Raw genomic sequence first — 13,188 nt, 5'->3', positions numbered from 1 at the left:
ATTCCTTCCTGATTTTTGCCACTGCTTGGTAATGACCATTTATCAGCATTACAGGAACCTGTCCTTTTTACTGCCAGGCAACGATTAATACATTCCCCTAGAGGCTCGAACCACTACTATACATCTATTAATAAAGAGAGGATATGCACAGCTAAATATCAGTTAGAAATCTTCCTGCGAGCCCCACCCAACATCAAATATCAAATACAGCCCCACAGAATCACTGTGCATTGTTTGATATTAACACCATGCCCAATAAGTCCCTGCCCACCAAGACTTTTTTTAGTGAATCCAATGACACTCTTGTATCTTCCTGCTCAAAAGACTCTTGAGTCAATCTTCCTGGAACATAATCAATAAGCCTCAAGTTAATTTTGGGACAAGCTTGCAAACAGGAACTGAAAATACACACAAATTCCTTGCTAGCGTCACATTGGAGTAATAACATCATCATCGTCATCTGTAGTCCAACCCATAGGCTTAAAGAGGTCTCTGTGACAAAGGAGGCTCTATATACATTTATTCATTTATCAGATGCTTTTTTCAAAGTGATGTACATCTCACAGAAATTACAATGTGTGTATTACATTGGCAGGAAGAAAAACTTAGATGCAGATGTGTGATTCTTAAGTGCAGTTAGTTTGTTTCTTTCCACTATTTCAACCCATGTTCATCACACAAGTAGCTGCATAAAACTTTATCAGAATATCGATGATTTCTGATCACCTTCCTAGTAATTTTTTAAATGTGGACAGAGAATCAACAGTTCTGAATGAGAGGGGGAGGTTGGTCCACCACAATGGAGCCAGAACCGAGAACCTTCGTGCTTTACCTGTCGTGTGTGGGACCACCAAGTGAGCAGATGTGGAAGAGTATTTCTGTGCTGCAGGTATGTTACCAAGGTCGTGGTATCATTTAAGCAGCATCACAGCCCATTTATTGTAATGTGTGCACTATCCAGTCTTTTTTCAAGTAAAGGTGGCTTATTTGGACCAGCAGTAAAGATGATCCCATGCGCTAAGTCAAGCTCAATGCTAAAAAGTGAAAGAAAATGTCTCCTTTACCAGATATTTTAATCACTGTTATTTTAACATATTTCATTGGAAACACAAATGATGAGACTGAAGTCACTATGCTTTGAAGAAGTCACTGAAGGTGAGATTCTCCTCAGAGCATAAATTCTTTACAAAGCTGGGGGGAAAAAAAAACAGAAGAGGAGAACAACCAAAAACCACAGGGATGTATTCATTAGCAGTGACAATGGATGCCCACCTTTCAAGCCTAAGGACAGAAGGGAGGCTCTCCTTATATGGGGTCACTAAGAGTTGATATCAGCTTTACAGCACTTAATTTTGATATGAGGAATTGCTCAAGAGGTTTAAAAAAAAAAAAAAAAAAAAAAAAAAAACATTTCAACCTACGAGACTTTTCAGCTGACAAAGTTCGAATTTATCTTGCTATTCAGAAATCAACCAGAGGTGAAGGTCAATCCTCGATCATCAATGTCTGTTAAATGTGATCTGATATTAATGATAATAAATAGCATCTTATTTAATAAACACACAGCATTTACATTTCCATATTTTATTGAACAAATGATTTGAACAATCAAGGCCATTAACAGGAAAAATTATGTGTATATACTATATGTAAAAGCATACGTATATACGTTTGAGTAATAGTATACAGTATGTATATACTGCTATACATGTACTTAGTAAATATTGGAACCTCCACTCTTGGCCCAAGTTCACTCAAATGACCCAAAATGTTCACAACAATAAAAACAACATTCTAATCTTTATAAAGAATCTTTTCCTTACAAACTGCTATATTTTGTTAGCAAATTGCAATTATTCTATGATAATTTTCAGTTATACAGTAACAGCAGTAAGACTATTTTTTAGCCCTTTGTTTGCTGTTTAAGCAAAGTGTGCAACAGAAATAATTTAATTACAATTTCAAAGTGAAAACAAAGAGAGAAAAAAAACCCCACTGTGAGCGCAGTCCATCAATGGAAGAAGTAAGGACTTTAGTTATGAGCCAACATGTTACATGTCCTATTTGCTTGCAGTGTCGAGATTGTCTGTGGTTTTCCAGGTAGAATTTTTTTGCACATAAGGTGTTTCTTGTAACTATGGGCAGCTGCTCCTAAACCGAGAGTTTGTTGCGAAGGTAAATTCTCTGGGTCTTTTAAACAAGGGTATACATGTACAGCTCGGCATTAGGAAATAACTGAATAATTTAACTGTCTGGTGCTCTGAATTGTTATTAACAGATTTAGCCTAAATTAATTTCTGAGAACTACTTTAAGCAAAAAATGTTAACAATAATGGTCCTGAGGTCCAGGGAATTCTGCAGCTGTTTTTGAGGCCACTTGATCAGCAATTTGCATTGAAAGCTATAACTCATGACAGCACACTGCAGCACCTGGGCTGTTTGGGTGTAGGTTCAAACCTAGCTTAGTATGTGTAGAGTTTGCATGTTCTCCCCGTGTCGGTGTGGATTTCCTCCGGGTACTCCTTTTTCCACCCATACTTCAAAGACATGTAGATCAGGTATGTGCCAAGTGATTCAGAAAGGGGGGAAGAAGAGAGAAGAGGAGAGGGAAACAAAAAAAAATAAAGAAAAATTTGGCACATTGCTCAGGAATACCGCAAACAGGGTCATCCCTAGAACATAAAGAATATATTTCTCTTCGATCACCCTTTCCTTACCATAAAACGCACATTTGTGCTGCACTGGACTAAACTGGAAGGTCAGAGGGAGTGCCTAAAAGGTAGGAAAGGATACCCATTTGTATACAACATAAATTCAAATTCTTCAGACTGGATTGCAGATTATGCTGGAGTTTACTTAAATTTAACATACATTCTTCCGAAGCACGTTCGGAAGGCTTCATAGGATAAGTCCTAAAGTGTGCCGTTCCTTCCAGATGGAAGGAATTTTTAAAGTTTAAACTGTGCCCTCTCAACCAGATGGGGAAGGATCACAGAACTTTAAACTGTGCCCTTGTCCAGATGGAGAGAATCAGAGAAGTTTAAACTGTCCTCTCAACCAGATGGTGAAATATCTGTGATATTTACGTCCTGCCCTTGCATAAATCTCAGAAAACTACGGCTCTACTACGGTTTGCTTTTCCAGATCTGATCCACTCAAGAGCTGCATGAGAACAAAATGCTTTTCACAAAAGGCCAGTGAAACCAAGAGCAAGTTTAAGAGGCCATGTTTAACAAGTAAATGTTCCTTACAAATTTCCGTCAAACACGGAAATAAAACTGATTTTTTTTTTTTTTTTGATGTGACAAATTCATCCACTACCCTTTCTCTTATATAATACAAGACATCGGTGTACAGAGATTTACAACAGATTTAAGGAAGGTTCTCTTCCTTGCTCAATGCTGATTGCTATCTATTGTATATCCATATGGAAAACCCACTATGGAAGCTGTTCCAGGTGACCAGGACAGAAAGAAAAGGTAGAGGAAGCAGTTGAGCAAAGTGCTTTCAGAAGCAATTCCAGTACTGAAACAGAAAATGAACATGCTATTAATGCCTACCAGACTCCATCCATCCATCCATCCATCTTCCTCCGCTTTTATCCGGGGCCGGGTCGCGGGGGCAGCAGTCCGAGCAGAGTACTCCAGACCTCCCTCTCCCCGCACACCTCCTCCAGTTCCTCTGGGGGAACCCCAAGGCGTTCCCAGGCCAGCCGGGAGACATAGTCTCTCCAACGTGTCCTGGGTCTGCCCCGAGGCCTCCTCCCAGTGGGACAAGCCCGGAGCACCTCCCCAGGGAGGCGTCCAGGAGGCATCCGAAACAGATGCCCGAGCCACCTCAACTGGCTCCTCTCGATGCGGAGGAGCAGCGGCTCTACTCCGAGCTCCTCCCGGGTGACTGAGCTCCTCACCCTATCCCTAAGGGTGCGCCCAGCCACTCTGCGGAGGAAACTCATTTCTGCCGCTTGTATCCGCGATCTCATTCTTTCGGTCATGATCCAGAGTTCATGACCATAGGTGAGGGTAGGAACGTAGATCGACCGGTAAATTGAGAGCTTCGCCTTACGACTCAGCTCCCTCTTCACCACAACAGACCGGTACAATGACCGCATTACTGCAGACGCCGCACCGATCCGTCTGTCGACCTGCCGCTCCATTTTTCCCTCACTCGTGAACAAGACCCCAAGATACTTAAACTCCTCCACTTGAGGGAGCAACTCCCCCCTAACCCGGAGGGAGCAATCCACCTTTTTCCGACTGAGAACCATGGCCTCGGATTTGGAGGTGCTGATTCTCATCCCCGCCGCTTCGCACTCGGCTGCAAACCTCCCCAGTGCACGCTGCAACTCTTGACTTGATGAAGCCAACAGGACCACATCGTCCGCAAAAAGCAGAGACGAGATCTCGCGGCCACCAAAACAGACACCCTCCGTTCCCTGACTGCGCCTAGAAATTCTGTCCATAAAAATAATGAACAGAATCGGTGACAAAGGGCAGCCCTGGCGGAGTCCAACATGCACCGGGAACAGGTCTGACTTACTGCCGGCAATGCGAACCAAGCTCCTGCTCCGGTCATACAGGGAACGAACAGCCCGTAGCAACGAGCCCCGAACCCCATAATCCCGAAGCACCCCCCACAGGATGCCACGAGGGACACGGTCGAATGCCTTCTCCAGGTCCACAAAACACATATGGACTGGTTGGGCAAACTCCCACGAACCCTCCAACACCCTAGTGAGGGTATAGAGCTGGTCCAGTGTTCCACGGCCAGGGCGAAAACCGCATTGCTCCTCCTGAATCCGAGGTTCGACTATCGGTCGGATTCTCCTTTCCAGTACCCTGGCATAGACTTTCCCAGGGAGGCTAAGGAGTGTGATCCCCCTGTAGTTGGAACACAATCTCCGGTCCCCCTTCTTAAAAAGAGGGACCACCACCCCGGTCTGCCAGTCCAGAGGCACCGTTCCCGAACTCCACGCGATGCTGCAGAGGCGTGTCAGCCAAGACAGCCCCACAACATCCAGAGACTTGAGAAACTCGGGGCGGATCTCATCCACCCCCGGAGCCTTGCCACCGAGGAGTTTTTTGACTACCTCAGCAACTTCAGCCAGGGTAATGGACGAGTCCCCCTCCGAGTCCCCAGCCTCAGCTTCCTCTACGGAAGGCGTGTCGGAGGGATTGAGGAGATCCTCAAAGTACTCCTTCCACCGCCCGAGAACATCCTCAGCTGAGGTCAGCAGCGCACCACTTCCACTGTAAACAGTGTTCGTGGAACACCGCTTCCCCCCTCTGAGTCGCCGGACGGTTTGCCAGAATCTCTTTGAGGCCGACCGAAAGTCTTCCTCCATGGCCTCACCGAACTCCTCCCAAGCCCGAGTTTTTGCCGCGGCGACTGCCAGAGCCGCGCTCCGTTTGGCCCGTCGGTACCCGTCAGCTGCTTCAGGAGTCCCATGAGCCAGCCAGGCCCGATAGAACTCCTTCTTCAGCTTGACGGCATCCCTTACTTCCGGTGTCCACCACCGTGTTCGGGGATTGCCGCCGCGACAGGCACCGGAGACCTTATGGCCGCAGCTCCGAACAGCCGCACCGACAATGGAGGAGCGGAACATAGTCCATTCAGACTCAATGTCCCCCACCTCCCTCGGGACCTGGTTGAAGCTCTGTCGGAGGTGGGAGTTGAAGACCTCTCTGACAGGGGCCTCCGCCAAACGTTCCCAACAGACCCTCACTATGCGTTTGGGCCTGCCAGGTCTGTCCAGCTTTTTCCCCCGCCATCGAATCCAACTCACCACCAGGTGGTGATCAGTTGACAGCTCAGCCCCTCTCTTCACCCGAGTGTCCAAGACATATGGCCGAAGGTCAGAAGAAACGACTACAAAGTCGATCATCGACCTCCGACCTAGGGTGTCCTGGTGCCAAGTGCACTGGTGGACACCCTTATGCATGAACATGGTGTTCGTTATGGATAAACCGCGACTAGCACAGAAATCCAATAACAACTCACCGCTCGGGTTCAGATCAGGGAGGCCGTTCCTCCCAATCACGCCCCTCCAGGTATCACTGTCGCTGCCCACGTGGGCGTTAAAGTCCCCCAGTAGAACGACAGAGTCCCCAGTGGGAGCGCTTTCCAGCACGCCCCCCAGGGACTCTAAAAAGGCCGGGTACTCTACACTGCCGCTAGGCGCATAAGCACAAACGACAGTGAGAGACCGTTCCCTGACCCGAAGGCGTAGGGAGATGACCCTCTCATTCACCGGGGTAGACTCCAACACATGGCGGCTGAACTGGGGGGCTATTAATAAGCCCACACCAGCCCGCCGCCTCTCACCTTGGGCAACGCCAGAATAGTGGAGAGTCCACCCTCGGTCGAGTAGAGTGGTTCCAGAACCCAAGCTGTGAGTGGAAGTGAGCCCGACTATATCTAGACGGTATCTCTCAACTTCCCGCACCAGCTCAGGCTCCTTCCCCGCCAGTGAGGTGACATTCCAAGTCCCAAAAACCAGAGTTGGCGCCCGAGGTTTGGGTCGGCCGGGCACTCGGCCCCGACCACCGCCCAAATCACAACGCACCGGCCCCTTATGGTTTCTCCGGCAGGTGGTGAGCCCACCGAAGAGCGGCTCCACGTTGTGGCTTCGGGCTGAGCCCGGCCAGGCCCCGTGGGCATAGACCTGGCCACCAGGCGCTCGCATGCGAGCCCCCCCCCCCAGGCCTGGCTCCAGGGTGGGGCCCCGGTGACCCCATACCGGGCGGGGTAAACGGACGCCTTGATTTTTTTGTCATAAGGGGTTTTTGAACCGCGCTTTGTCTCGTCTGTCATCCAGGACCTGTCTGCCATGGGAGACCCTACCAGGGGCATGTAGCCCCAGACAACATAGCTCCTGGACTCATTCAGGCACTCAAACCCCTCCACCACGATAAGGTGGCGGTTCACGGAGGAGGCCTACCAGACTCACCATGGTGAAAGCCAGTCAAACCCTGTATTGTGCACTCTACGGTATTATCCAACAAGTAAAATGACTGCTAAGGTGAGAAGAACAGAAGACAGAACCTGAGACAGATCCTAGAAAAACCACATGTCAAAATGTTGACATGTACGCTGCGCTGGGGAAAAGCATGTGATAAATTAATAAAATGTAATGTAAATGTGTAAAGACCTTTGTTCTCCCGCAACCTCATTCCTTTACCTGAAGTTTTCTGTAACCACAAAACAAAGGCAAACCCAAGGCAGCAAGAACTTGTAGAGGTACAAATTCTAAAACCACAACCACCACAAAAAAAAAAAAAAAAAAAAAAAAAAAAAAAACACGTAATATTCATGGAGCAAAAAGATGGCGCTAAATGCAGGAGACTGCCAGTCTTACCTGCAGTTTCAATATGTTTATTCACATTGACTTTACTGCATCCTTTTTATCTTTTCTGATGTGCTCGGCCCTTGCAACAATACATGGGCTTTGGACTGACTCCATCCACTGCTTCCTCACCACTGGTCACTGTTAAAGCCACCGAACCCTGAATCCAACAATTTATAACTCTTTAAAATTAATCACTGTCTGGTGAGCAGATAATCATTTTAGTTTTTTCCCCAAAATGCAGGTGATGTTTGCTTCACAAAAAAAAAAAAAAAGAGATAATTTTTCAATTTTTTTTTTCCAGCTACTGAGAACATTGGTAGTAATGAGGCCATGTAGATAAAGCTCCAAAACAACAGAATTATTACAAATGTTAAATGCCTGAAAAAGAAATATGAAATGTGAATAGATCTACACTTTACGACAAAAAAACGGTAAAAAAAACCAATAAAATGACTGCTAATTTCATAAACATAAAGATGCAGAAACCATGTAAGATTCTAAGCAATTCCCACTCTCTGGTCTAATTTTAACCAGAAAGTGCTGGTTTAAGTTCCTTTATACACATCATGTTGGGTATGTTCTTGATGGACTGGGTCTGATTACTCTACTGATAAAACTGACACTGATACCAGGGTGGCAATGATGGTGCAACAGGTAGTTCGGGTGCCTCACAGCGCACAGGCTGTGTGACTGGATGCAGGTTTGATTCCTGTTAAGTCTGTGTGGAGTTTGCATGATCTCCCAATGTTCGCTTGGGTTTCCTCTAGGTGCCCTGTCTCCTCCCACGGTCCAAAAGCACTGTGTTTCACGTGAAACGGGGACGTTAAAATTGCCCAGATTTGTGTGTCGCAATGCTGTTGTGCGGATGGACAGAGACAGGGTAGGTTAGTGCACCATTTCTAGCTGTACAAGATGCCTTGGACATAATTGTCAGCTAAATGCAAATTAAGAATAATAAAAGTGTCAGCCAGCAGCATGCTTCATAGCTGCGATTCTCAGTGCAGCCTACAGCCATTGCATGAATCCTCTTTCTGTCCGAAGCAAGGAGATAATTCGAGTGCACAGTGTTTCATATAAATACATCCAACCGCACCACTTAATGTTTATTTTATGCAGTATGAAGCACTTGAATATCTGAAGCATTTAGTATAGTGCAACTGGAGGCAGCATGAGCTCCCTGGATAGAAACACGGTGCAGCACTCTTCATACGAGCGTTTACTGAACCCGACAGCAGAAAACATTAGCGGTGTGCCGCACAAATAGATAATGTTATTTTATGTTCTGTAAATGCCATTCATCGCGAGGCCAACATCGCAAACACATTTACATCAAAAAGAAGCATATCATTTGTTATCTAATGCTTAGTGTGTTGGGAGGGCGTGGAGGAGAGCTTGTGCTTGTGCAGCACCGTACTTACCCCTGAAGATGGGTAGGCTGTCCAGCCCAGCTCTGCCGTGGCTGTGCGGGTGTCCATTAATGTCTCTGCAGGAGACAGAGACAGAAATTAGACACAAAGAGCACCTTTTACCCTGGCAAATCTTTACATGAACACAGGCGCTACAGAAAAATTCACTGAAATGGTCAGTGTTCGAGCGAAGGCAACGTTGTACCGACCCGTCAGTAACGTATATATTTCTAAGGCCAAAATCATTCCCACGGTTCCTGGAAAGGTCCGGTAACACTCATCGCACACAAGAATTCTACAAAAACCGTGATAATAAGGATTCTTTTCTTTTCTCCTCGTCATGCAGTCGAATAAGTATACAGTTCATTAGGTAAGCTGTACCTGAAGTGCAATACAAACAGCACACCCTCCAGTGCTGAGTGCTTATGCATGTACTTTCTGCCTCACTTCAGCCACTAAAAGTGCAGGGAAAAAACAAAGAAAAAAAAAGCTGTCAGTGAAGTACTGTTTTAACTTGCACTCTTGTGCAGGCAATGAAAGAATGGAAAGCTCAGGAACAAACTAACTAACTAACACAAAGACTTGGGTTTAGAGAGAGATGAGGAAATAAAATGGGATGCTGCTTGAAGAAGCTGCTCGCTGTCAAACAAGTTAACAACATATAGGACTAAGATATACCTAGGGCTGTGCGTTTTACAGGTACTCCACCGTTTCTTCCACAGGGCACGACTGCCCCGTAACAATAAGCTCTCCAGGGAGTCATCAAGCAATTATCCCTCTCTTGGTACTCATCTGACTGATTCTAGCTAATTATATACCCTAAATTATTCCGTATGCATAACATGTGGCAGCAATGACCACAGTATTTCTGAAGATATACAGCAATTGTGCCTTTCTTTGAGTTTACAAGCATCGGTGGCCTACAGTTCCCTTCCATTCCTTTTACGCCATCTGTGTTGGCCTTTCATGCAATACAGGTGATCGGAATTGCAGGAGACGTACCATGCTGAGCTGGGGATTCAAGATACCATATAGCAACAATATCATTATTACTTGTTAACTGGCTTAGAATTGTTACTAATCTAAAATGCCCAGGAGGGGTGGGCAGCCACTGGTCCTTGGACCTCCCTCGATTTTCAGTTGGGAGTTTTTGTTCCTTTCCTCCGTGGCCAGTAGGCATACTTATAGTGCTATAAAAGTACTATATTATGATAGTCTGTAGTCAATTGTCTTCTTTGTTTCTCTATCTGATGTATTTGTTTTTTTTTGCCTTATGCCTGTGTTAAAGCGCTCTGTGTCACTGCGTGAGAAAAGCACTCTATAAAAATAAACTGAATTGAACTGAATGTGAAGTACCTCGGTGAAGAAGATGGCATGGCGACATGGTGGCACAGTGAGTAGCGCTGCTGTCTCACAATGCCAGGGTGGTGCGAGAGATCATGGGTTTGAGCCCCACTCAGTCTGTGTGGAGTTTTGCATGTTCTCCCCATGTTTGCGTGGGTTTCCTCCCACCGTCCAAAGACATGCTGTTCAGGTTCCCCATAGTGTGTGAGTTACAGAGCGAGTGTGTTCCACTGATGTATGGATCAGGGACCCATTGTAAGTAGTGTCTCTAGCAGTGTAAATCACCGTGGTGAATAAGGTGTGTGGGCTAGTAACACTACGTAGTATCCCACTGGAAGTCGCTTTGGAAAAAAGCATCTGCCAAATAAATAAATGTATAGTACTGATATTGTAGCTATGACAGTGTACATAATCAACCACCCTAAAAAGAGGCTGACTTACCAATAATGCATAAGCCCTCATTATTAAACTAACTATTACAGCACTTATAGTTGACAGATGGTACAACTGAACTTGCTGCACCACTGTGGCACCCAGGTAAATATTAAGAAAAGCACATTTTCATTATCACAGTCCTTTGCTAAATTTCACTAGACTGTGCCACAAGTGAAAGGAGGCAGATTTGAACATGTGAGATGCTTCTATCATCTCCACAACCTCTTCCCAGGTTCAAACGTGTCAGGAGTATCCATCTAGGTTGAGGCAAACAAGCATGGGACAGGATGACAATACATTTAAATGTACTTACAGTGTATTTGGAAAAATTAAAGAGAGCAATCAAAAGAGTTCTGGAATTGTCTGGATACCCTTATGGAACCTGTTAGTACTAAATGATTATACCAGTGAATATTTTAAGCATTTCCTCATCAGCCCTTGCTCTCTATGTATGAATGTATTTGCAATTTCAGATAGTGTACTGTCTGGGTGCATGTTGCAGTGACCTTGCCCTGTTCATGCATTTAAAAACCAGTCCAAGTCTATAAATCTCAGCTCTCATCATCTCCGACGTGTTTAAAAATCATTTCTAAAGTGTGTTAAGTGCCCATCAACTCATAATTTCTGAAGGAATCCATAAGTCCACTTTGGGGAAAAAAAGTAGCAATAACTACATAACATACATCAAACATCTTCGAGTGGAAGGAAAGGCAATGAAAAGCCCTCCTCAATCTGAGACAGAAAGCTCCTAAAAAGCACTGCCACACAAAAGTCCATTCAGTCTACTCAAACCCACTTTCCGAAAACCACAACGTTCGAGACAGCCGAGGTCTCTGCGTGACGATGTTGGACTTGGTGCGATGCTCGGTCATTCCTATGAGAGGCTGGGTTTTGGAACACCAGCACTGCTTTGAGTGAAGTTATTCTCAGCTTGGCAAAATTAATTGTGATCCTTCTTCCATGTTCTTCATGGGTGGAGGGTGGCAGGCCCAGATCACAGGAACAAAAAGACAGCAGCCCCAAACAAGTCTCCTTCTGACTAGACGTTATCTTCTTAGCCAGTATCCCATATGCAACAGACACACCCAGGAACACATATATCCTTCAACAACCCAGTTCCCATCACTTAACCTCACATAAACAGTGCAAATACCAGTTCAGACACATTTCGGTAACAGCTTTTACTGTCTTGTACATTTCCTAAACCTGTTTCAGGTTCTGAATACACAATCAGCAGAAAGTTTTTTCCCCACATATTTAGAAATAAATGCATCTCAGGATATAGGACACATCTGAATGCATTTCAAAATGATCTCACAAACCGTGTTTACTGTTACATAAAAATAAACACTGCATTTTCTGAAATCTTAAAGTGTATTTGTATGATCCCAAAGGAGACACTAAAAAGAAGCCATCAAGAGTAAATAGCACTCCTGAAGGGTAGCATATTCACCATTCCTCAGAGTTTGGAGTAGGTGCTACAAGAGTAATGAGATCCTGTCTATTAAGAAACCCTTGTTGAGAGAAGCTGAAGAACACCCCCTAGGGGCATCTGTACCCAAGAGTACTACTGCAGCCTCCGGCGTCCATTCCACAATCAAGGAACCGCACCTGAGGAGAGCTCTGCACCCTCAGCCTAGCCATAACCTTTCACTAACACCAAGAGGCCACTTCAGCCGAGGGAATATGATAGACACGTGAAAAGCTGTCTTGAAAGACTTACAGATCAGTCCCATTACGTAACCCCATAATCTGCGCTCATTGCTGAAAACATTAAAGGAGCAGCAGGGAACACTCCAGAGTGTCAGCATCAACCAAGATGGGCAATGACAAAGCCCTGAGAAGAAATGTAATAGGCTTGGCCTACAGAATAAGCTTACCTCTAGGCCTTGCATTGAGCTGACAGTCCTCAAAGTTTATGGAACACCGGATGAACACTAAGCAAACACTAAAGGCAAGTTGACAGAACAGCTGCTGCTGCTTTGTAGGAGTGGGTTTGAGGTCCATGACAGACAACACCGAAGACATGCCAAGGCAGTCCATCTGGACCGGCTGCTTGTGTGGTGGTTAGGAGAATCGGTGCAATCTGTCACCCCTGCCGAAACCCACAGCAGCCTCATCTCAAAAGGTACATTCTTTTGCTGCCAGTCTGCGCTATGAGGCTGTGAAAGGTGAGGACGGATATATAAATGGATACTGAAGCTCAATGCATCGTCACTGCATTAACATATGTTTGATGGAAAAAAAAGTAGCCTTCAAATCTCCCCACACAACACAGCTGGATTGAAAAGATGCTGTGGCACACATTTCTTCGAACATAATTGCTCAACTCATGATGCACGTCAAGAGGAAGTATTCTTTTTGCTGGTAAATAACTACATTTGTTCCCAAAACACTAGATGGGGCTGCAAAGATACTTAAAATGTGTATGAACAACTATTACCCTACTTCTGTCACATACTGGTGTTAAAATGTTCATGTATACATTTATTATGGCAATTGTATTCAAAGTGTTTTATACAATTATTTACAAGGGCTTTACATTGTGTTAACATAAAATGCAAGAGTGATATGTTTGAAGTTCTCTTCACAAGAGCATTAAACTATCACTTGCACTGTATTTTCATGTGGGGGGTTTGGCCTGTGCCTGCTCTC

The 13,188-nt window shown here is 45.2% G+C and overlaps 1 protein-coding gene across 1 annotated transcript in view; it reads right to left on the bottom strand.

The window, feature by feature from the left end:
• The window catches only part of LOC108935254 (ephrin type-B receptor 1-B-like), a 74,694-nt gene that overhangs the window by 40,849 nt on the left and 20,657 nt on the right, over positions 1-13,188 (bottom strand). Inside the window, exon 2 of the mRNA XM_018753720.2 lies at positions 8,767-8,831. Coding sequence (XP_018609236.1) covers positions 8,767-8,831 — 65 coding nt within the window. The remainder of the gene's footprint in view (positions 1-8,766; positions 8,832-13,188) is intronic.

Source organism: Scleropages formosus, chromosome 3 (assembly GCF_900964775.1).
Source record: "Scleropages formosus chromosome 3, fSclFor1.1, whole genome shotgun sequence".
In the NCBI taxonomy this organism is placed as follows: Eukaryota; Metazoa; Chordata; class Actinopteri; order Osteoglossiformes; family Osteoglossidae; genus Scleropages; species Scleropages formosus.
The sequence above is the reverse complement of the archived record's forward strand: the minus strand, read 5'-3'. Positions and strand labels throughout refer to the sequence as shown.